The sequence below is a fragment of the Neopsephotus bourkii genome, unplaced genomic scaffold (genome assembly GCF_033783945.1).
Source record: "Neopsephotus bourkii isolate Nb327-2 ecotype Australia unplaced genomic scaffold, CSIRO-AGI_Nbou_v1 NB_71, whole genome shotgun sequence".
In the NCBI taxonomy this organism is placed as follows: Eukaryota; Metazoa; Chordata; class Aves; order Psittaciformes; family Psittacidae; genus Neopsephotus; species Neopsephotus bourkii.
Genome location: NW_026900588.1, coordinates 922283 through 947849, shown reverse-complemented (window position 1 = coordinate 947849; position 25567 = coordinate 922283). Strand labels below are relative to the sequence as shown.

At 41.6% G+C, this 25567-nt stretch overlaps 1 protein-coding gene across 6 annotated transcripts in view; it reads right to left on the bottom strand.

Annotated features, from left to right (window-relative positions):
* FSHR (follicle stimulating hormone receptor) overlaps positions 1-25567 on the bottom strand; it is a 236417-nt gene that overhangs the window by 63878 nt on the left and 146972 nt on the right. The window contains exon 1 of one of the 6 annotated variants that reach the window (XM_061354014.1): positions 11601-11942. The exons of 3 other annotated variants lie outside the window; for them this stretch is intronic. In XM_061354014.1, the coding sequence (XP_061209998.1) occupies positions 11601-11785 (185 nt within the window). In that variant the 5' untranslated portion in view covers positions 11786-11942. Of the gene's footprint in view, positions 1-11600; positions 11943-25567 lie in introns of those variants that run through there. 2 more of the 6 variants (XM_061353979.1, XM_061353969.1) reach the window with 2 other exon arrangements.

Here is a 25567-nt window from a genome sequence, read left to right as displayed (position 1 = left end):
CAGCCCTCTTGATTAACTCATTTCACTAGCCAATCCCTTTTTTTCTTTTCTTTTAATGTAACACCCATATCTATTCCTGCAAATAGATGCTTCAAGGAGCAAGCATTCTCTCTCAATTTCTCAGGTTAAGGCACACTTTTGGCAATGAGAAAACGAACATTTGCTCTGAGTTTGACAGTTTGTAGAGAATATTTATTTCCTAGGGCTCTGTTTGTAAGGCTGCAGTGTTTAAAAGAATATTTTATGCTGCCTTTGGCAAAAGTGCAGTTTTTAGAAGTGCTACTGTTGTTCACAAAAACAACATTTAGTGCCCATTTACTTGAGTTAGAAAAGAGAAAGAACATGCAATGAAAGTACCCACAACCAACATATTGTCTGCCTTTGTGTATGCTTTTTGATCTTCCTACCTGCTTCACTTAAGTGCAATCCCTTGAAACACACAGATGTTTCAGCTGATTATCCCTTTATCTGGCAGAAGTAGCCTCTCACATAGTGAGTATTGCTATTTCAGCATTGAGATAAAGGGGAACAGTTAGTGATTGGTTTGACACCATTTTTCCCATCACCTCTTCAATAAGATAAACAAGAGTGAAGAACATTCAGATGACCATGCAAGCCAAGCGTAACTTGGAAGCTTGCTGTCAGGCAGGTTAGTGGAAGAAGAAAGGTCATTGGGCTCTGCTACAATGGCTGCTGAAATACAGATACTGATTTTGGAAAACCACTTTCCCACTGGGGGAACTCAATGCTATGGAAATTCCTACACTGATTCTATACTTGATGGTGAAGGTGAAATTTAGACCTCCATATAGTTTAGGTGCACCATTTTCCTTCTTTGGAGCATTCTAACAAAAACAGTTGACATCATATTGAAGATTAAGGCTTCTGGCATTTGTGGGCTTCTATGATTTAGAGCAAACATGAATTAGCTGAGTTCAGGCTAATAAAACCCCGTGTATTCCTATGCAACATAAATTGACACCCAAAGCTGTTGATTGTAAAAGAAGGATACTAGCATAAGATGCTTTACAGATATAGCTAAACTCCTTTATATGATGGACATTGTACAGATGTACTTTAGCTGGCAAGTCAGGCACTGCTAATAAAAATAGCAGCCTGCCATCCTTCCAAAGCAGTGGCTAGCAACAAGCTTTCTGTGGAATGCAGAAAATCTTCAAGGAGATGCAAGCAGGAACTTCTGAAGCACCCCCTGCTTCATTCCTTCTTTTAGCTGATAACCACCACTACATGCATCTAGCCCTAAGGACACTAAACATGAATCTACACTTAGAACCAAGGCCACCGCTTGGCAACATGACACAGAGGGAGGGGGGAAATAATAAAGTCTTTCAAAGCCTTGAACAAAGAGCTAAAGAATCTTCCTGTTTTATAGTGCTGCTAGAGTGTTTCTTCCAGACAGCATTCACACCTCTGATGGACAAACAAAATGGTAAAGCCCTAGCTGGTGCTGGTCCACAGCCCTGAAGCTACAAGGTTACTCCAAGGGCAAGCACCCCTCGATGGGCATTTCATATGGAGACACATGCCTCTGTGTCCTCCCCTTGTGGTGCTCCTGTAAAGCCCTGGATGGATGTGCTCCAACTTCTAGGGTGAAGTGCTCTAAAACCAACCCAATTCTGGGGGTGTGGGCCCATGCAGTACACTCAAACACACTGATATAACGCAGCCATAACACATATGGAAATGAAGGAAAGCCAAAGCAATATTGTTCATTACATGAATACTGGATTCATACATATGAATACTACATGAATACTGTAGATATGTACGCATATATAAAATACATATTATTATACATATATAAATATATATTATACATATATGTATATGTGCATAAATACATCTCTATTAAATAACCCTGTAGATGTATCATTCTTGTATTTATGAAGAGCTCTAGCTAAGGACGCACTACAGATAGCAGTTAAACACAGGAAGGGGTGAAAACCTTCCAATTAGTGCTCCATAGGCAGCCCTACTTACCATAACAGAGCCAAGAGCTGTAACTGAAATGCCCACAAAAATCTCCACCTCAGCTGTCCTTAAATCACTGACTGTAACAGTACTGTGGAAAGGCTGCTCTCCTAATACAGTGACAGAAATGCATACAAGAAAAGCATGAAGAAAGTGGGAAAGATGATGATGCAGAGGCACCCTGTCAGTAAAAAAAATTTGGAGGAAAAACTCCTGAAACTGCATATATGCATCACTTGAGCATTAAAATACAGTAGAGCTATGACTTTGTACTGCCTTATATATAAGGGAGTGGAGCATCTCCCTTATGAGGAAAGACTGAGGGAGCTGGGTCTCTATAGTTTGGAGAAGAGGAGATTGAGGGGTGACCTTATTAGTGTATATAAATATATAAAGGGGGAGTGTCACGAGGATGGAGCCAGGCTCTTCTCAGTGGCAAACAATGATAGGACAAGGGACAATGGGTACCAACTGGAACACAAGAGGTTCCACTTAAACTTGAGAAGAAACTTCTCAGTGAGGGTGATGGAACACTGGAACGGGCTGCCCAGGGGGGTTGTGGAATCTCCTTCTCTGGAGACATTCAAAACCCGCCTGGACACGTTCCTGTGTAACCTTATCTAGGTGTTCCTGCTCCGGCAGGGGGATTGGACTAGATGATCTTTTGAGGTCCCTTCCAATCTCTAACATACTGTGATACTGTGATACTGTGATATAGAAGACTCAAAGCAGCAGGCCTGCATTTCATGCCACTGAGCATAAAGCCTTCCTCTGATGAGAAATAGTTATTAGAAAGGAATATTAATGTGCAAAAGGTAATTTTTTCCTTTTTGAACAAGGAAATATATTGTCATAGGAGTACAGTCTGATGAATAAGGTCCTGAAGGGGCTACAGGCCCAACTATGAGCATTGATTTGTTAGCCCATACTCTCGGGAAATCACTTTTCCTTTACAGTCTCTAGCTTTGCCGTTTCTACAGTGGATCAAATTACGGTTACGTATTTACCAGGAATGTTGTGAAATCTGCTAATACTTACGGAAAACTTTGTTAGCCCTAAGAAAATCCTGTGCTTTCCATATGGCCCATTACACCAATTAGAATTCCTGCTAATAATTTCAAATAACTTTGAACAGTTGGTTACCTGTTGCATTTGTACTTTCAGCACACATTTCATTTTCTTGGAAGTGGTTTCCTGTCTACCACAACAGCACCAAGTCCTGAATCTGCAAATACGTACAGATGGGTAGTTGTACACCTGCAGCTCATCCCACTGGAAGGCAGAGGAGCTGCTTGGGCAAGCAATTAGAATGCGTATGGATGCTTGTGGAATCAAACTGTAGATTTTCTTGTAGGGTATTCCCTCACAGGGGCCACTCGTGCTGATTTCAAAGGACTGAAGAATGAGGTCTGGGCTTCATCTGCCATGGCAACAATATACTGCAGATAGAAAATTACAGCTCCTGGGATTCGATACAGTGAGTATTTCCCCAAACCAGTAATTCCTCCTAGAGAAAGTAGTTCTGTCAGGGCATTTCTTACTTTGCTGTCATTTTCTGACACAGTCTGTATGTCTTTTATGACTCTCTACTTGCCAAAAAAAAAAAGAAATGCAAAAAATTCCATAGCAGCTTTGCTGGCCAAAGAAAACCTCAGGGACAAGGCAGGATTTTTAGCATCAACCTGCTGTCTTCCCATAGCAGGGCAGTTTATAGCCCCTCTTCTTATATCTTGCTTGCTCAGAAATTTCTGTATGTCTATAAATATTCCTGTTGAGAGACTGGGCTCTAAGGAAAGACTCTTCAGAACTGATCACTTCCCAGTAGCTAACAAAAAGGAAAAAATGGATTTGTCTGATCTGTGCTTCTTTTTTGCAGCTATGAAGAGATTGGAGATGCTAGAGATAGCAGCACAGACAGTGCTTCCACTGCTGGAGACAGATTTGCTTTGTAACCTCCATGAGTGTCTGTGGCTTTCACAAAGGAGTGCTTCCCACTGAATAGGACACCCTTTGGCAAAGGCTCATTCCTCAAAAACACTTATTGGGCTACTAAATGCAATAGACTAATATATTTATATCATGTGATGGTACAAGTAAAAAACAAAGAGAAATCAAAGCTTACCCTGAAGTTAGCACTGAAATCCAAACCTCCCAAAGCCAAGGGTGTTACACCAGGGATCATTTCTAAGCATGAGGCATAGCACAGAATGGGAAACCATTAAAAGGCTTTCAGAATACGTATAAAAAAAACCCACAACCCTTATAATGGCATGTGACAATCTTTTTCAGTATAGAAAACCAACCCTGTATAAACACATATCCCTTCTTCTCATCTCATGCTCCTGGCTTGCGGAAAAAGAGAGTCCCTCCCTCCATTGCACTCTCTCACACCTGAGACTTGGCAGTTTTATCAGCTATAGAAACACAACACAGAATGGTTTGGGTTGGAAGGGGTCTTAAAGGTCATCCAGTTCCAATCCCCTGCCATGGGCAGGGACACCTTCCTCTAGACCAGGTTGCTCCAAGCCCTGTCCCACCTGGCCTTGAACACTGCCAGGGATGGGGCAGCCACAGCTTCTCTGGGCACCCTGTGCCAGGGCGTCAGCACCCTCACAGGGAAGAATTTCTTCCTAATGCCTAATCTAAATCTTCCCTCTGTCAGGTTAAAGCCATTCCCCCTTGCCCTCCTTTTGACAGGCCCCTCCAGATTTCTTGTCAGCCCCTTTTAGATATTGGAAGACTTTTTAAAGGTCTATAATATATGCTACTGTTTTCCATTCTCATCTTCTTTGTTTGGAATCAAAGTGGTGGAGGAAGACATTAAAACACACAGACACCCCATGCTCATGTACATATGCTACTTCTCTCACTTCTTTGGGTATGATCTGGTTTTGAGGTAAGGGCGAGGGGAGGTTGTTTTATGAGTATCCCACGTTTTTATAGTCAGCACATAAATACAGGAGAGCAGAAACTCTCCTGAGAGAACAAGTACGACTTTCTTTTCTAGTATCCCCACAACCAATCCAGTTCTTCATTGCACACTACTATTTCAAATAAAGAAAAAAATCCACTGACCATCATTTGAAAGCATATTCTCTCCTTGCTCCATTCTCAAAGGAAAAAAAAGAGAGGAATCAAACACTGAAAACTTGGAGGCTTTCTCCACTGCATGTTTATGGATGTAGTGGTTTTGGGAAACGACCGAAGATTCACGGGTTTCTTACAAATAAGTATTTACGACTTAATTCCAATTTACTGGCTGTATTTGGGCAAGGACTCGTGTCATAAAGTACATCCCCACGAGTGCTATGGGGAAACTTCATGGGATGATTACCACAGCAATGTTCCATAGACATTCAAAAAAAGGGATTTCTAGGCAAATACTCTAATAACCACATTCTTGAGTAGATAAGAGAGCAGCGGTGAAATCTGCAGCCCACAGCTCACCCAGTGGGAATATATTTAGAATGGAGGCTGCCCTATCTACAGCAAGCTCTGACTATATTACAGTCAAGGTTACAACATTATTTAGCTAGTCCAGGCAAAGACAGAAGCTCAGGAAGCTCAATATACTTATGAAAAAACAAAGAGTGGTTCATCTGAGTTGGGTTGAAGGCTGTTTTCTTTTCCCTCTGCATACAACAGCAGTCTGTAAATTCTCCCCTAGCTACCTGGGAGCAAATGCATCTGAGTGGCTTGATAAGGTAATAGGAGATAAGAAGCATCCATACCTTTCAGGCTGAGTAAGCTCCCTAAACACCTATGTATATTTGGAGGAAAACATAAAGCAAACAAATCACAAGCTTTCCTGATGCTAGAGCCCCAAAATCAAGAAACTGCACCTGAGTAAAGGCAGCAATTGGGCTCCTTGTTACAGTGTACGCGAGACAATTAGAAGAAATCATTTTCTACACTGTTATATGAAGCCCAGGCTTAACTCTGACCTATAATTTGAAATATGCTTCATTTTAATGACTTCACTTTCACTGCTAATAAGAGCAGTCCAATCAAACTACAGGCAAGGAGTGTGAAATAATTTACAGGTTTTGTCTGAAAAGGTCAAGGTCTTCAACAAAGAAAAGTGACTTTTGCCATCTAAGTGCTTGTCCCTTGCTGTGTAAAACTAACAGACTGCTAGGAAAAATCATACCTGTCTTTTGTGCCCAAAGTATCTTGTTTCCCAAACACACATTAATCACCAATCAGCTGCTGCCAAAACCAACGGCACATGGCTGGCAGAGGTCCCCATCGCCAGCCAGTGAAAGTGAGCTTTGTTCTTTCCACTGAAGTTAATGAAGCTATGACAATTTGAATTAGCTGTGAACCTACCCCAATTATCTTTTAGCTTGCCTGCACAAGGACACTTGGGAAAGTTAAGCAGAACTAACTAAAATGCCAGCAAGTGAGAGGAGAGTGAGCACAATGAACTTTGCATGGATTTCTTTCACTCCTCAGTTGTGTGTCTAGCAGGTTTGTTTGCTTTTCTTCAGTGAATAAATTGGTCTGGCTTTGCAGAACCCCCTCCTGCATACAAACTGCTGGCAGCTATAGCAGCTATCCCCTTCAGGACGCATATTCACTTGGCATCTCTCTTCTGTACAACCGTTCTCTCTGTTCTTGAGGTGTTCCTCCTCCACTCTCTTCTTTCACCCTTAAACTCCCCACATACCCAGTATTTTCAGTGGCTTGCCAGCCAGATGAGACCCCCCTGGCATCTGCAAAGGAAACCCTTGAGCTGCACAGCAGACCTTCTCCTGCTGGCTTATCAGGCAACACATTTTGTGCGTGATACTCCTCCAGAGGAATTCAATGTGGAGCTTTTAAAGACACCTTCCATTGGATATGTCCTCTCGATTACACCTCAGAAACGTTGCTGGGAAGATCAAGTATTTCAGAAGCTTTTTATTTTTCTATTTACATTTAAGAGGCATGGCCTGGGTTTGGAAGGAGATAATAAGCTTTATTCTTCAGGACTGCAATGCTGATACGACTTTGCTAAGGGCCAAATACAGAAAATAATTAACTCAAATTCCCAAGATGTCATTTATAAAGCTCAGTGAAGAGCTGAAGGCATATTCAGATACAGGGATAATGGATGAGTGAGTTGTCCTGCTTTGGTGGCTCTTACAGTACAGCTGCTTGTACCCCGCTGTCAGACGCACACACACACCCTTTTCTGCATCCCCTTCTGTATAAATACCCTGAGCTCCCTATGGAAAGGATGGAAGGGCAACTCAGCAAAGCTGAGACAGAAACACATAAGCACTTTAATTCTCTCAAACTCATAAAAGAACCATTAAAAACTTTTCCCTAGAGCTCTGGCTATGCTCTGCTCTCCCAGCTAGCAATAATCACCTTTGAGTATCAGTAGGGTTCCCAGTGCCAAAGTGACTTGGCTTCCCTAGGTGAGATGAGAGATGAAGCTAACACACTTTAATATTAGAAAAGAGAAGGTAAAAGTATAGAAGCTGTAGTAAGGGGAGTAAATGAAGCTAGGAAATCATCCATACTGTGGAAGAGTTTAGCATGATATACCATTCAGAACAGAGGAAATCAACCGCTACATGGCAACAATGAATTCATGATTCCTCAGGTCTGTTTTGTGATCCATGTCCTTGTTCGAGAATTAAAAGATATATCTCCATCCTACCTTGCAATGTCCCCTAGGCTTACCAACTTCTCTGTTTTAACCACATTTTAGTTTAAAACTACTTCTTCCTGTTCTTATTAGGGCTTTATCTCTTGCTTTGCCTCTATGCTAAACCTTGGCATTTACCAGTTCACATCTCACCAATAATATTACTGTCAAACTCTCCTAGTTTATAACTATATGAAACAAGATTTGAATGGGAAGACACCCAAGATGAAGACACTTTTGAGACAAGAAAATGTAACACCTACAAATGACTAGTTTAATCTCAAACACTGTTGAAAAACACTGGTGATAATCTCATTCAATAGTCATATTTTGATTCCTCATAGGAATTGCTGCAGAATATACCTAGAATGTTTAACAGAGAGGCTTTATTTTGGGATGTGGCGCTGACCAGCCCCAGGAACCTATTTTGTCTGGTAACAGGCATGTTGGGATATAACAGAGGGCCTCTGATTTCTCTGTGTGTGTGTCATACATCTTTCATAGATAAATTAAGATGCAGCCATTTAAGTCAGGTGTGTGTGTTTATTGCCATATTATAATGAGTAAGCCAGTAGACAGTACTGCACTGCAAAGCAACTCCTATTGTATGGAGCATACCTCCTTGTGTTGAAAAAAAGCTCCTGAAGCTTTCAAAGTGGGCTTTTCCTGTAGAGACGCATACTTGGTAATTTATACTAGCTGAGGGTCTGCCCTGCAGAATTTATTATACTTTAGCATCACATTTTCCCCTTTTTTTCTCTCTTATGCTCTGCTTATTTCTTTTTACCCTCGCAAAACCAGAATGCAGCATAAACGCTGGAACACTCCACAGATATACAGCCAGTGATCATACAACAACCTCCATAGCTTTCTACTTCAAAGCATGAACTGATCATAAATTCAGGAAGAGAAGAATATAGCACTTACTGCAGACCTTCTTCTACCATAACAGAAACAAAGCTGTTTTAAATACAAAAAAAAAACCCAAATAACCACAGCAACAACAAATAAAGCTTTAGATGGCATGAAATACGCTTTTAATATGTTCCACTGTGCTAATATTCTCATCCTCTTCTGGTAATATGTGGGTTTATTGATTAACTCTATGATTAACCACCCTAACAGAGGGACTTGAAAACTTTATGTGTCATCATTTTGTTAAGTTACTTTATCCTCTCCACACTGCATCTTTCTTAGATTAAGGTCCATCGACCAGCATAAACCCCTGAGCAAGAACTGTAACTGTTTGCAGGTTTCAATGTCATTTCACCTTTAAGTTTTAAAGCATTAAAAATGAATATATCCTAATTGCAGCTGTCAATAACAGTGTTGCAGCCGCTGTTTCACCTCATTTGCAGCTTCAGTTGCAGCCAAGCACATCTGACTCACTCAGTACATAACACAGAACTTGCTATTTCAAGGCAGCCACTGCTTAGTGGTCAGACATCTCCTCATCCTTGACTTGATAGCCTTAAAATAAACATCCTTGAGCAACTGTACAAAAACACCTATGCAGATAGCAAGTAAAAAACCTCGCTGTTTATAGTTTGCAGATGCTTGGGAGAAAACATGTTATATAACATACCTCTAAACTGCTCTGACAATGGCTAAACTGGCTAGTGAAGACAGAGAATGGTTTTTAAAACACAAAATACCACATAGAATCGTAGAATCAATGAGCCTAGCCCTTACTTGTTTTAGCTGCAGTTTCCCATTATATAGCACCTTGACATGTGGGTGCCAAACGATGGACTGTCTCTGTCATTAATTAGTTCAGTTGTTTCAATTTCTCCTGTCTAAAACTGGCACAACTCTCCCTCTAAAGCCCCTAGCACACTAACATATTAAACAATTCCTTTCCATTAGCTGAGTCATATATCCAAGCTTGCAAGCTTTCTTTGAGGAGCTTCCATTCTCAAGAGATATTTCTTGTATCATCTCCATGGCATAGAAATGGTCAGGCTGACGGAACCAACTGGTCAACCTCTACATGCTGATGCTGGCTGCTGCAGTTGTATGCCAGCTAAGAAGGGCTAAACATCAAAGTAGTACAGTTTAGGTGCAGGAGAAAGTTAGGGAAGTAACTGAGTTGAACGCAGTTTCTCTTTACAACAAATACAATATGACCAAATTTGATTTCCAAATACCATTTTATCACAGGATGCTGATATTAGCATTTCTCTCACATAATTCTGCAGGACCAGAAGCAGAATTGGACCAAGCTGCCTTATACTGTCCCTTTCCTTTGTTACATCAGAGGTACAGTCTACCAATGGTCGCAGCTAGCTGCTGGGGAAAATCTATTTCTCTGGGGTACCAGAACAGTGATTTAATAGCTCTTCAGCTAATGTATCTGGCTTTAGTACCACTAATATTTGATATATTCAAAGCAACTCTACATAGTTTTCATGGACAATTTTTTAAGCTATTCCTAAATCTGTCCCAGGGCTGTATTGATTGAATGAGACCAGAATTAGGAACCAAAAGTTGGTGTGAGAGGAGAGTTAAGTAGAGAGGTTCCAACCCCAGGATATGCACGGTGCTGCCAGAAGAAATAATGTTTGCTGTTTTCAGCCACACTAACATTCTAATATGCCTGTTTCAGTGAATACACACTCACACTCGAGAGACCCACAAATTAGCATCCTTCACAAACCCTCGAGAAGTTAACACGGATCTGCTGTGAACAAATCCCATTTTAGTAACAGGTGTTATTTGGTGATACAAAACTCTACTTCTTTGCAGAAACAATTATAAACTGCTTTTGCTTAATCTCTAGAAGGCAAACCGTAACTGTGTAATCTAAAGAAACAATCAAAGCAAAATTAAACCAAATTAGCAGTGTATGACAGGAGCACGGTTCGCTCAGGATTTAGTTGACCTAAACCACAGATGGATTATTTTTCCCTCTAGTTGGGAGAATGATTTAAACTTTTACTGACCTTCTCTGGTTAATTCAGTTTTCTCAAGTTTTCACTGCACTCTACTTATTCAGTGAGCATAATAACTCCTCCTTGTGAAGGAAAGGAAACTTCTGCCCTAGGAACTGTGGGATAGTATCCATGGGTATATTGTGGTGTGCAACACTGGGACAGGGATATATTTTTCCAGTTAGTGTTGTGTCCTCCCTCCAAGCTTGTCGCTCTGTTATAAATCAAAGGGTTTATCCAGGACTACTCCTTTTGGTTTTGCTTTAGGTCATAATGATGTCAGGCAGCTGTGGGTGTAGGCAAGAGGGGATCTAATTTGCTTTTAAAAAATGAAAATGGAAACAACCTCTTGCACAGTTAAACACTTTCCACTGCGTAAGCTCTTTTGCTTGCCTGTGCTACTGACCCAGAAAACAGCTGTCATACAGCTATTACTTCATGTTACTTTACGCGAAACACAGAGAAGCTTTAAGATAGAAAAACTCTTCCTCAAGTAATGCAGGACAATATCTTTATGTTATTTACTCTCTCCAACTGCTCCTCTAATAGAAAAGGATAGCTCTCTGAACGTTTATCAGTCCTTTCTGCAGTGCCTTTGCGATTTCAGAAAGAAAACATTAAGCTGCTGCTTGGCAAACAAGCACAAATCTTTCAGAAAGCACAAACGTAAATGCTCAGCATCAAGTTGTTTGGGGCAGACAAGTTGCACTACACAAGCTGTAAAGAAAGCTCAGGCTTTATGTTTCAGATTACTGTCACAGCACCAAGGAAGCTTGTTTAAAATTTAGGCTGCGCTTTGCATTCTAAGGTACCATACCTTTTCTTAACAGAAATCTTCAAATGAGCACTATTAGAGTAACAGAGAGGAGCTTCAAGATGTAATTAAGCGAGCAGTGGAGGAAGGGCTATGCTTTACAAACAGCTGCCTCAAGTTTCCCGAGTGACTCCTTATGAACCCGACCCTTGGCTTGCCAGGCAGCAGTTTGTTTTCAGAGCCAGTGCAAGGCTGCTGTTCACAACCAATTCCTCTTCCTACTTACAGTTCAGTGGTGTTGGCAGGGATGTCCCGGGGAACCTGGACCACTTTGCTCTCCTCACAAATGAAGACTGTTCCCACGCAACGGCAGGCATGGTGTTGGCATCCCGAGCAGCACGCCAGGACAACCAGCAAGCAGGCGAGGACTGGAGACATCTCTGCCTTCACATCTGTGCCCAGCTCCTTCATTTCAAAAGGAGGAGTGCAGAGACCTCCCACCCATCTCCCTGAATGGAAGACCCGCCCAAGAGCTGGGACGAACCTTGTGGCCCTTGGGGGATAACGGGGGATGACTTCTGAGCAAGTTTTGGTTCATGGCCCCAGATCCTTCCTGACCTTACAGCAGAGATGGAGTTCAGCAATGCTGATTTTCCATGAGAAGAGTATTTTACATTTAAAGCAGTGTTGAAATCACAGGCCCAGATGAACTAATCAGGGTGCTTTTGATGCACTAGGTATCTGCACTGGGAAAAGCTGCTTCCTTCTCAGCTGTGCTATTTTGCATGTTTTATCTGGTAAGACCAAGGGACAATAGAGCATTTTTACTTGCTACAGCCCAGGCACTTTTGTCCCCAAAGGACAGGCACTATTTATGCTCCCCTTCATGGATCCAAGACCCCCTGCTTTTGTATTGCTCCTAGGCAAAAGAAATGTGTTATTTTTTCATAGGGTATATAATCTATTTGATAGGTTATAAGCTGTACAGTCCTAAATCCAGCACTAAATAACACACCTATATTTTCAGCTGTGATTATTCTTCATGTACTTGCTGATTCATCTCCTCTTCTCCTTGGCATCTTTACAGGAACCCAGACAGGAGAAAATGCCACAGTCCCAATAGTCCCTGTGGACTGGTAAAGCAGCTAAAATATATCTTTCTTGCTACAAATATTAATCCTTGAGGAAGGGAACTTGTGAACCCTTTCCTGTCACTAGGTCATGCTGCATCAGGATATCACTTGGAAGCAAGGAGTGTCTACAAGACACCTGAAACGAGAATGTTGAGATAAAAAGGTGGGGTTTGTCTCAGTTTGGTTTTGTTGTTCAGTTGGTTGGTTGGGGTTTTTCCCCCAGGTTTTTGGTTTTATGGTTTCGTTTGTTTTTTTCCTACTTTTAAACTGTAAATAGCTGTTTCAAGCAGAGCTTTTAAATCACGTGCATTTTAAGAGACTACTGGAGCCTGATTTACATTCAATTCTTCACATTGCTGGGAAGGATTATAATCTTGTTAAAAGCAGCTGTTAGGCTGTTTTTCTGGGGTTTTTAATTGTTACTTGTTTGGGGTTTTTTCTGCTCCCATAATCAAAAAGCATAAGCAAATATAATGAGACACAAGACAGCATCTTTTCTCTCAAGTGTGCTAGCCTAAAGATTCCAGCATCCTCACCTTTACAGTAAGACTCAAAATGTAGATGTTTCTGAAATGAGCTAATTAGTATTTTAAAACTAATTCAACTAATTAAGTTACCCTAAGAGTTAGCCTAATTTTACCAAGTATCATCAAATATTGGTTATTCTTCCTCCACTCATTTAAGCCCACTCAAGATGAGAACAGTGCCATTTAAACAGTAAAGGTAAAATAAAAAATAAATCACAACAATCTTTTTCTAACCAGGGTAGGCTTGTACTGAATTGTAAGAGCGTTCATTTAACTGCAGGTGTAAAACAGAGTTCATTTTGCTAAGGTGTCTGAATGAGTTTTGTGAGAACGACAGTGACTGCCACAAAAGAAGTAACGAAATCACGAGTGATGTTTTTCTCATATATATATATATATATACACACACATATATATCATAGAATCATAGAATAGTTAGGGTTGGAAAGGACCTGAAGATCATCTAGTTCCAATCCCCCTGCCATGGGCAGGGATACCTCACACTAAACCATGCCACCCAAGGCCTCGTCCAACCTGGCCTTGAACACTGCCAGGGATGAAGCATTCACAACTTCCCCGGGCAACCCATTCCAGTGCCTCACCACCCTAACAGGAATAACTTCTTCCTTATATCCAATCGAAACTTCCCCTGTTTAAGTTTTAACCCATTACCCCTTATCCTACCACTACAGTCCCTAATGAAGAGTTCCTCCCCAGCATCCTTAGAGTCCCCCTTCAGATACTGGAAGGCTGCTATGAGGTCTCCACGCAGCCTTCTCTTCTCCAGGCTGAACAGCCCCAACTTTCTCAGCCTATATATGTCTGTCTACCTACACTTTGAAACACCCTAGAGCTATGAGATATATATATTGTATACAGACATATATCTCTACCTATCCTTTCCTTTGAAACAACTTAGAGCTACAAGATCTTCTGAAATGAGTACAACCTTCAGTTTCTTTTATACCCAATGGGATGAAAACTGCAAAAGTCCATTCTCTGGTCAAACAAATACCCGTTTAGTAAAATATTGGCTGTAGCCCACTGCAAGTTGCACTAACTAGACACTTAGGATTTAAATAAATGCCAGGAAGACAATTCATTTGAGGCTTTTTTGGTTTTGCCTTTTCAATAGCAAGTCTCTTGTTTCTGCAGCTACAGACTGAAATTAGACTGACAGTCAACCCCAAGTACAAAGGGTGAAGCTTAATGAAAATACAGGGCAGGAGAACGTTTGGTTACAAACGAATGCAAGCCGTATCTCTTCATTCTGACATACATCAGTATAAATGGTCATGTTATACTGATGAAATGGATAGTAATATTTATGACATAGTCTTACCAGTGATAACATTCCCTGAATGTCAAAATAATTTTCACTGATAGGAAGACATTGTAATTTGACTAACTTTGGGCTTCATAGTTCAAACTACAAAATTTCTTTCAGATGGTAATAATAATTCTTCTAGATGCAAAAGTCAGGAGATTAAAAAATATCACCAGGGCTCCAAGAGATCTTTCCAGTTATTGGTGACTTTTAAAACTATACCAACTGTGCCTTATTTTAATATAGCTAGTAAAGCACAGACTTTTTAAACATCAGGTCAGGCCCAGCAGCAAATCATGAGCAACATGAAGAAAAATTAGAGGAGGAGGTTGTCTCCTTCCTGTTTTTACCTGGTAAGGCCATTTTATCAGTCCAGTACACACTGCTCCACTTTGATTTCCAACAGTTAAGAGTGAGATCACAGAATCAAATGGCGATTATTAAATAATACTTTAAAATCCCAAACCCCAAGATTCTCTTGAAACACTATGGAAACAAGACACTGAGGGAAATACCCAGTTATCATTAATTTCAATAAAATAGAATCATAGAATCACAGAATAGTTGGGGTTTGAAAGGACCTGAAGATCATCAAGTTCCAGCCCCCCCTGCCATGGTCAGGGACACCTCACACTAAACCATGTCACCCAAGGCTCTGTCCAACCTGGCCTTGAAAACTGCCAGGGATGGAGCATTCACAGCTTCCTTGGGCAACCCATTCCTTTAAGTACTTAAAATCAGACCAGTATGCAAAACAGAACTGACATTTCACTGATATTAGAGAAAGTACTCATGAAGGACCACACTAAAACCATTTGAGGATAAATGAAGATTTGAAAGGATTTCCAAGTTATTTTATACATGCAATCCAAGGTCTTGCAGAAAAGACTCTGGTTGTCTATTAATTTTTTGAATCTCCTAATTTCTGTTCCTGACTGTCAAATGACACACAGCCACATCACTACAGTCCTCTCATGGACTAATCAGCTGATGATCCTCTCTCTACCCGTTCAGGTAGAAATGAGGGCAAATAAAAGGTGTCAAAATGAAAGACACCTCCTGGTCTCTTTCTGGGGTGGCTGCACTCACAAGTCCTTGAGTACCAGGTTGGAGCTACAACCATGCCTGAAAACCCAACAGACCTGTTGCAGGGGATCCATGAGAGCTACCTAAAGCTAGTCATAATTATGCCACATATCTTTCTGTCATCAGTTTCACACTTTTTCTTCAGTAGCTTGTCCAAAGTAAACTCAGGCCTCCATTGCTCTACCCCAGCAATGCACTCTGCCATCTTCAGAGCACAATATGCTAGGTGCAAGGAGATGGCTGACTGTGATGATGGCTGTCATTGAGATACATACTGTCAAAAGTATAAATGCAGAAATGATGGTGCTTTCAGATATTTATAAGAGCCTTATCTTTGCAAAAGAACTATGCTTCAGCTGGCAAATTGGTCTTGAGAGTGTAAACTCTTTTTCTGAGTAAGGAAACAGAAATTTCTCCAAATTGAAGCACTGTAGCAACAGACATGCAATTGAGTGAATTATGACAGAAATTCAATGATGATATTATAGATTATGAGATTAGAGGATTTCTGGGGTAGACAGTTAATTCAAGATTTTATGGTCACCAAGGGATCGTTTTGACACAGTAGTAAAAGAGTCTGGTTGATAGGACTGGCCTCTAACACCAGCTTTGGGCTCTAAAATTAGCAATAGCCTAATTCTGTAAGTACTGAAGGGTTTTGCAGATCCCTTCCTCATACCAAGCAATGACTCCTGTCCCAGGCCACCCTGTCATCTGGATCGATGAGGATACAGTAGGAAGTAAAATGAACTACCCCAGGTATCTGTCTCTTGCCCACACTAAACATGCTCCAGATATAGTGAAAAGGCTCTAATTCCATCCACCATGGTGCAGACAGGATCAGCACAGCACCTAAATCCAGCTCTCAGGCATGGGAACAGCTTTTTTCTCATAAAGCAGGAAGCTCACAGGGTGCTGGAGTACATCAACCTACAGGCAGTCTCTGCTTGTGTTTCTATCTCTTGAAACACAGCATGACAGCTAATTAAGTTAATACACTTTCTGCTGACTTTTTCTAGCCTCAGAATAATGTCCACTATATAAATGCTATGGTAACACTAAACTGTAAAGCTAAATAAAACTGTAAGTGTTTTATAAAACTGTGTAGGCAATAAATCTCCTGTATGAATAGATGATATACAAACCACATCCAAAAGAAGTTTAGCTTTCAAAGAGTGGAGATTTCTTACCCTGTGATTTCCAGCACATCAGCTCTTCCTATGGGTTTTTAAAGGTAGCAGTAGCATTTATTGCCCTGACTACTATGCTATGATCAGAAAAAAGACTTTCCTACTCAGAAAAGCTTGCAATGTGAGATGTAACAGATAAACACCTAAAAGGAAATTCATAAGAGAGAGTTTGACACATCATGGATTTATTTTTTGTGAATGACCACCTTGGGTTTTAAAACAGCAGATCACAGAACCCAACAGACCATTCACCTGATAAAAACATGGTTTAGGCTTCTTTTTCAGAAGCAATCTTTCTGAACAGATTTTTTCTTTTTTTTTTTTTTTTTTTTTTTTTTTTTGTTTTTCTTAGCTTCATCTTTTTCCATGAAAGGCAGCTATTTTCGAAATACATTTTAAGGGCCAGACTTTTAATGTGCCCTCAGTGTTGAGAGCACAAAACTTTAAACTACCCTAATAAAGGCAGTAGCTCATTGCTCTCATAATTCTTTAAGCCAGCTGCTACTTACCTTTAAAAAGAGAGTGAAATAGAGATAGTAAATTAGCCACCAGAGGGAGTGCATTCACTCGAGAAAACAGAGTTTAAGGAAAGGATTAGAAATTTGATGGAATTTCGCTCACACGGGATTCTTGTGACTGGCGTTTGACTTCCAAACTTGGCCACGATTAGTTACCTTATTAAAAGAAATACAGTGTGCAGGCAGTACAGAAGGACTGACAGCTTGGTCCTGGTTTATGGTTGAACTCAATGACCTTGAAGGTCTTTTCCAACCTAATGATTCTATAAACAGCACCTCTGCGTTGTGTTTAATGCAGTAATAACCAGCGGCACTGTGTCTCTTGCTTCCCTCGTTATCCATCTTCTCGGCCTTAAAATCTAATTAACATCTGATATAAATAGCCCTGCCTATCTCCCTGATTATGGAAGGACACTGCCCAGCATGGAAGGGCCTTGGACACTTGTAATGTTTTTGCTGACGCTTCTCAGCAGTGACCATGTCCTTGTGTTATGATCTGGGGAATAATGACTGTCTTTATTTCACCCTGCTCCAATACTTCAGTGGCTTTTATGGCTGACAAGCTCCCACCTAGCCCTTTATCTGTATGATTTTTCAGAAGTAATCTAAGGATATAAGTACCTCATGTATTTTTGGACCTCGGGAGACATATGCAAGAGACAACACTCAAGTTGGAGAACAGTCTTTGCCACCCGATTTTGCTCCCCAGGTTCAGGTTTGCTCATCCCCCGTTGATAATAAAAGACACAGCCCATCTGCTAGGTTTCTATCAAGTCTGTACAAGCACAGTTATAGAAGTACTTTTTCATTGCATTGTCCGTGAGTGGGTTTGACTAGACCAAAATAATGCACAAGCGATGCCGAATCCTGCCCAAAATTGCCCTTTCCATCATATATTCATTCCCAGCACCCTTCCCAGCCAACAAAGTGTATCCAAAGGCCAGAAATGCAAAGCAAGAGAAACTTTGCCTAACTAGAGTGTCAAGCAGACCTTCCTACAGACAACAATAACCATACATTGTTAACGCTAGCCCCAGCAGAACCTCAAATGCAAAGCCCCAAACCTGGGGAGGACGAACCCCCTGCAGCAATACAGGCTGAGCACTGCCTGGACAGAGAGCAGGCCTTATAATAGAGGAAGGTGATCGTTCCCTTTAACTCAGCACTTGTTAAGACCACAGTCACAGTACCGCATCCAGTCTGGGATGCCCAGTAGAAGAAAGACACCTTTGCATAGAATCATAGAATAGTTAGAGTTGGAAGGGACCTTAAAGCTCATCTGGTTGAAACCCACTGCCACTAGACTGGGTTGCTCCAAGACCCATCCAACCTGGTCTTGAACACTGCCAGGGATGGGGCAGCCACAGCTTCTCTGGGAAACCTGTGCCTGTGTCTCATCACCCTCACAGGGAAGAATTTCTTCCTAATGTCTCATCTCAGTCTCCCCTCTGTCAGTTTAAAGCCATTCCCCCTGGTCCTGTCCCTACAGGCCCTTGTCAAAAGCCCCTCTCCAGGTTTCTTGTCTGCCCCCTTTAGGTATTGGGAGACTTACAAAGTCTCCCTTAGGAAGAACCATTAGGTCTTTAAGGAGGGAATTCAGGGAAGGCAATCAAGACAGTAAGGGTAGGACCCTCAGCTCTTGCCCTGTGAGCTGAAGCTGCAAGACCAGGGCTTGTTCAGCCTGGGGGAGGGATGCCTGTGGGACCTAACAGCACCCACAAGGAGGTAATCAAGAGAGGGACCCAGACTCACTACAGTGGTGCGGGGTGGGAGAACAAGGGCTGAAATCAGACATTCACACCAGCTGTAAGGAGACAATTTTTCACCTTGAAGACAGTCAAGCAGTAGCACAGGTGACTGGAGAGGTTGTGTCTCCTTCCATGGAGTTTTAAGAGATCAGACCAAATAAGCCCCTGGACAATCCAGCTGACCTCACTTTGAGATGTGGGACCAGAAACCCCCTTAAGTCCCCTTTCCACCTGAATTATTTTGTGATTCTACTTGTGGTTCATAAAAAACCTCTCCAGGATGTTTAAAACAGAGAATAACTATTCACTCTTTTTCTCAAGCCTACACTGCCAGTTGTTTTTGAGCACGGTTACAAGATACTACACAGCTATTAATCTCTAATCCATAATAACAGAGAAATGTTCATCAGCATGAACAAACAGGCTGGCAATGCTTCCTGCCCACCATTTCCAAGTTCATAAGCCTGCCATCCAGGAAGGTATGTAGTTAAGCAGCAAACCTAAACTTCTTACTCACTGAAATTCAAGAAACCATTAATACTTTCAAGTACAATTTATTATGAAATAAAATGAATTAAAGAAACTTCACCCTAATGATGCCTCCCCAACATGTCATATAATTAGCATTTCCTATTAAAGAAAGAGAGCAGCCTGGAAGAGCATACATGAGGAATTTCAATGATTGAAATACAGTGATATGTGTAATGACAAAACTTGCTTAACTCCACTAGTACTTACAGTACAGCCTATAGACAGTGTCAGCAGCCTGTTGTTTGGCCAGAGCAACTAAGTTGGCTGAAATGCATTCAGATTGCATGAGTATATCAGGCATTGAAATACATTAAAGAGGTCTCAAATGGAAATATCCTTAAAGCATACCATAGGTCACTTAACTTTCTACTTCCAATGTCTTTAATTTCAAGGTTCTCTGCAATGTGTAAAACTCTATCTTCTCTTTTCTTGACCTCAGAGAGCTTAGGAGAAACCATCTCTGCATGAGAAAAGGAAAAGCTCAGCCCTGATGGATACATGAAAGGCAGTAAATATCCTTGTGGGAAATTAACTTCGGTCTGACAATACCAAAAAAAGAAAAAAAAAAAAAAACACAGGGAAAGGTAAAAATAAGAAATTAACATTTGTTAAGGCCCCTAAAGAAGATGCAAATGCCTAACTAATCCCTGTAGCAGACTGAAGAAAAAGGAGGGGAAAGAAGTACGAAAGCATTGTGCAATTAGTGTAGGTTATTAATATTGATAGAGGAAGGCTAAAAAAGTGGCTTAATTACTTTGCAAGAGTTACAGTGGGTTGTAAACTTGCTACCTTCCTGACAGGTAGGCTAAATAAGCTGCCTAAGGTGATAATTAGGAGCCAGAGAGTTCCTGGCTCTTTTTTTAACACGATACAGTGAAAATGAATATTGCACCTTTGTTTCAAAGTGCCCTTAGAAGGGCACCTGAGGTCTTTCTTACTCTTGCTGAAGCTTTTAGAGTAAATTAGAAAAACTATTTTACTGCATTCAGTGACCGATGTTGAGTTACACTAAAGCCTAAATGTTGATTTGATCTCTGGCAGCACATTTCCTCTTTCGCTCTTCCTTGCTCTTCTTGCTGGGGCTCCTCAGCCTCTGCTGAACAGTACCGCTTTCCTTACGCAGATCCACCAAAGTTAAGAAGATTATTTATGGAACAAGGTTCTGCCAAACATGACTAAAAAATTCAGTATCTGCTCCTTAGAATATAAAGTAATGAAAAATGGCACATGCCCTTGGAAGTAAGAAACTGAGCCCAGGAGAGCTCAGCATGTCTAAGTCTTTATGCAGCTGGAGTCTTGGCGAAATAGAAAGGGAGCAGTTTCCAGTTGCTTCAGCAAGCAAGAATTGGTGCTATAAGACTGCCCAAAGATATATTCCTCCTTGGAGCAGTGTTTCTTGGACACCTTTTCTGCCAGGAAGCAGGTTATTGCATGAAAGGTGATAGAAAGTTGCCTCCAATTCTTGTTCTGCCTGCAAGTGCTCTCAGCACACAGGGAGCAGGTCACTCACAGCTCTCTGCGAAAGGAGGAGAGTAAGGTCCTGCCATTGCTCTTAAGGCAAATAAAGCAATGGCAGGCAGACTAATGAGATTCTGCAGATGATGAGAAAAAAAAAGCTTCTCCATCTCTCTCAGGTACTTTATAGTTCTCATTACCATGTTATCAAAGCACCTCAGAATTCTAATGCACATTTTAATCCCCATTTCTATGGCACAGGAAGGCCTCTAGCATCATTTTACTGATGATATGCTGGTTAAGTGTCAGGGAAACTAATGGCACATCCACAGCCTGGTAGTGGGTGGATCCACCCGGCCGCAGAGCAGAGATCCCTGAAGACAGACCCCAGGGAGGTGCAGGTCTGTGCACAAGTATATCCCCACAGTGATGTACCTGAGCCAGGAAGCTGTGCTTTAGGACCCCACACTGCAAACACACATACAGAGGACTTCCGACACCCCTCTGGCCCACCTGCAGCCATTTCTAGCATCTGGCATGTGCTTCTCTGCATATCCAGACCTGGCAATGAAGAAGTAATGCTGCTGCCTGCACCCTAAGGAACTCAATGGCATATCTTGGGTAAGGACAGAGATGCACTGAGGTTCCTCCTTCACATCCCACCTCACCTTCCCCTTATCTCTAACACTCCATCACAACTGACATTCAGATAGGACTTACTTGGTATTTAAAGGATTCAAATACACTTTACAAGCCACAGTTGAAGTCCCAACAGATGCATATCTACCCAAACTGAAACCTGGCCACTGTACCAGAAGATCATGACCTGTGTAGGAAACAAACGTCCTATTATTGTACTAGCCTGCTCACCTGCATACCCGGACAGATTACATGTCCTCCACTCAGAAAGGCTCTTCTGGCTGCTGCCACCTTTGTAACAATGCTAGGATATAGTTCACTGATGGGTTAGCTGAGAAAAGCATTAGATACCTAAAAAAGATTTAAATCTATTGAATGTTGCAAACTCAAAGCAGAAAGAAAAGCAAGACTCCATCAAAATATTTCACTTTTCTTACCTATCCTACAGCTCTCCTTATCCTTTCGACTCACATGACATGGTTTAGCATAACATAATCTATCAAGAAATGACACATCCTATTGTGTTACACCTGTCTGAGATGAAAAAAACAAGTACCTTTTGGACTAAGCTGACAACAATCTAGGCACAACAACCCAGACCTAAACTGCCTGTGGAAGGCTGCAAAACTATTTTACCTTTGGTGATTGCTGCTTTTAAGATGGACCGCAAAGGCAAAGCACAGCCTGCTGAATGCTGCCAAACCAAGTGATGAAGACCACACCATGCCTGATTATTACTAGCCTAGGTGAAATTCAAAATGCCTGGAGACTAACAGGTGAGGTTTTGCGCTGTGTCTCTTAAAAAGTACCTACAGGCTATTTTACAAGCCTGATCTGCATGTGCTCCAAGCTGAGCAGAAATCTCATTAGGTCTCATCAGTTCACACTCAGTGCTAACCAGCCTTACTCTTATAACTCCTGACTGGCCTGGCATGTGGGTAAAGAGACTTTGCCTCTGCTTGCAAAGCAATGTGTGGGGTGCCCTTGGAGAAAGCAAGCACTGCATTGCCAGCCTGAAGGACGTTACTGTTGCTTGTTTATATGCAAAGCAAAAGAATATTGCTTTGCACCCTTCCAAAGCACAGTAGTTTTGGGAAGGGGAAAGAAGGCTCCAGGCCACATTTGGATGCTCTCTTACAGAATGGAAGAAGGTTGCAAATTTCCTTATAGGTTCCCTTTCTGTTAAACCTGGGCTTGCAGTGCTGTCCTCAGGAGTCAGTTATGCTTGTTTGCTACTATGGATGAACAAAGTTTCTTTCTACTCAGGATATGGGGCTTCTGTTGGCATCAGTTTAAGGTGTCCATCCTTTCCATGCATGGCAGCGTAACCACAAGGGTTAGCAAAGATTTACTGCCAAACTGTGCTGACATTCACCAGATTATCAAGGTTTTCTATTATTGTGCAGCCCCTGTATACTTTTCATCATCTATGCAAAACCATGAAACAGACATAATTGCAATAACAGATTCAGTGAGTTAATGTTGACATGTTATTTATACCAGTGAAGATGACTGGGGCAACAGAAGAAATGGAAAAGTACCAACAAGATACAGTTAACATTATGGAATATGAAGAGAGATAAATAAGAAGGAGCCAGGCTGTATTTCCCTTGACTCAAGTGTAGCTATGCCAGAGCATCAATGCTGAAGATTTGGCCTGCAGCAGTCCGAATAAACAGCTTGCCTCTGGATGAGAGCAGCAACAGTGAGACATCAAAAAGGCAGCAAATCTTAGAGAATGGTGGTACAGTTACACTGCTGGGCTCTAACATAATCGGCTTTTATGGAGAGCTTTCCATCGCTTGCTCTTAAGGCCTAATTGCAAGGCATTATCTGGCCAAACAGTGTATGAAGTAGCAGGTAATAATGACTGCCTGCAGGAACCTGCAGGAACCTCAGATAGTGCAGAACACAAGATGAGGAGCTATTCTTACCTCACTTATTACTCAAGAGCTGAATCAAGGTGTAATTACAGTTGAGCCATTACGCCACTGGTCACCCTAATATATCTCAATTCAAATTCATTATAGGAGTGATTTTACCAAATGCTAGCAGTGACACTGAACTGTGGGAAGAGGGCTGAGTTTTGAATGAGGAGGAAAATGACTAAAAAAGACTCTCTGGAGGAAACCCCCTGTTCCACTTGAAGAAATTAAGATCTTTAGTCTCTGCCTGGTTGTTATGCAAACCTGCTGTATTGGCATAACAGTAGGCACACCTACATGTAAAGAAAAGGGATGAATAACAAACAAGTGAGTCACTGTAGAGGTATATAAAGCTTTGGGAGAAACCCAGCCTAAAGGTACCCTTCAGATAAAATACATGGCCAAATCTAAAGCTAGCACCAGCAAGTCATCCAGCTTCTAGGCAGAAAGCATGTGAGCTCCAGCAGGGAAAAGTTCCCAAAGCTGATTGTGCCCAATATTCACACTTACACATCCTACTGCAAACTCTGGCTTTTGTCACTGACAGACCACAGCTGTTGTGTGGAGCATTCTCCAACATGTGTAGGAGAAGGTGGCACTTCTGCCATATATGAAGGTGATAGCACAAAAGTTGAGCCTTGTATCTGTAAATAGCTTCTGTTTCATCCCTTTTCTTCTTCTCTGCCTCCAACTTATCTGTCATAGGGCAATGTGGCACATTTCTGGCACCAGGGCAAGGGACCAGGGCAAACGTACTGTTTGCTCCCACTTAATCTTCAGATCCCATGAGGAGATAAGAGTTCCAGATTCATAAAAAAACCCCAACCCAACAAACCAAAACTTTTCTCAAATACAGAACTCTGAACCCACTCCATTCTGCACAAACCTTGAAACAAGAGATCCACAATCATAGCTGTACATGGCTTCTCAGCTCAATCTACTTCTGAAGCCAGATGCCATCTGAAAACGGAACCAACTACGGCACAGCATGGGGCAGGGTCAGGCCTGACATAGGCAAGATCTACCATTCAACTTCTCTTCCATTAATTTTTAAATGCTTCTTCCCAGGAAGAGGATAGGGGCTTGTAGAGGATGATTAGCTTCAGTATCATCATTTTAGAACAGACATGGGGGAAATGATCCCACTGGGCCACATCCATGGACCTTCTAGTGATAAGGACATCCCTTTGGAAGCATCTCTTACTGCCTGCTCTCTGAGGCTAACAGCAGTGACTGCCATGTGCTCAGAGGAATCTGAGAGCCAGTGAGGGCAGATAATACAGTGGTACTGGTTAACCTCAACTCCAGTGGTAACCTATCGCAAAAACCAAATGTCAGTTCCCCAGGATTTCTGAAAGAACTCAAGAGTCAAGTAGCTGAGTTATTAATGCCAATATGTAAGCCTATTAACTACTTGAAATGTTCTCCAATCTAAAAAATGGGTGTAATGTCAGTCCTTAAGAAAAGTTCCCAGGGAGACCCTTGGGAATTGCAGGCCTGTAACCATGATGGCAACACTGGACAAACTAGAAGCTGTAATAAAGGATGCAGCTACAGAGCATGGAAAATGACAGTTGTAAGGAACTGCAAAGGGAAATCCTACCTTACAGATCCTTGCAGAAAAAGGGGATCTAGCTGATACAGTTTATTAGTGTTTCCAAAAGGCTTTTGACAAAATCCTTCATAAAAGGCTCTTAAAGAAGCCAAATAGCTGTGGGAGAAATGGGACAACTCTGACCTGTGCAAAAAACTAGCTAGGACACAGGGGTCAAAGTGACAAAGCTGGAAGAAAGAGCTGATTTAGAAGAATTTAGTACAAGTCAACAAAATAAGGACTCACATGGAAGGGATGTCCTTTCATTCCAAGGACTAAGGAGCATCAGATGAAGCCAGGAGAGCTGTTTTTTTTTAACACAACAGATGGCAGACCCATGTAATTCCTTCTTAAAATATACTGTGGGTGCATGAGTGGACACTGGTTCAAAGAAAGATTTAATGAATACCAGGAAGAGAGATGATTTAGGGTTGCCAAATGAGCATGCAACAAAAGACTTAGGAAACCCCTGTAGCTGCATGAAGTTGGAGGCGGAGAGAATACTGGGAGAAAGGTATCACATAGGTTTGCCTGCTCTTCCTTTTCTTCAGATGTCCATTCTTGATTACTCCTGATGACA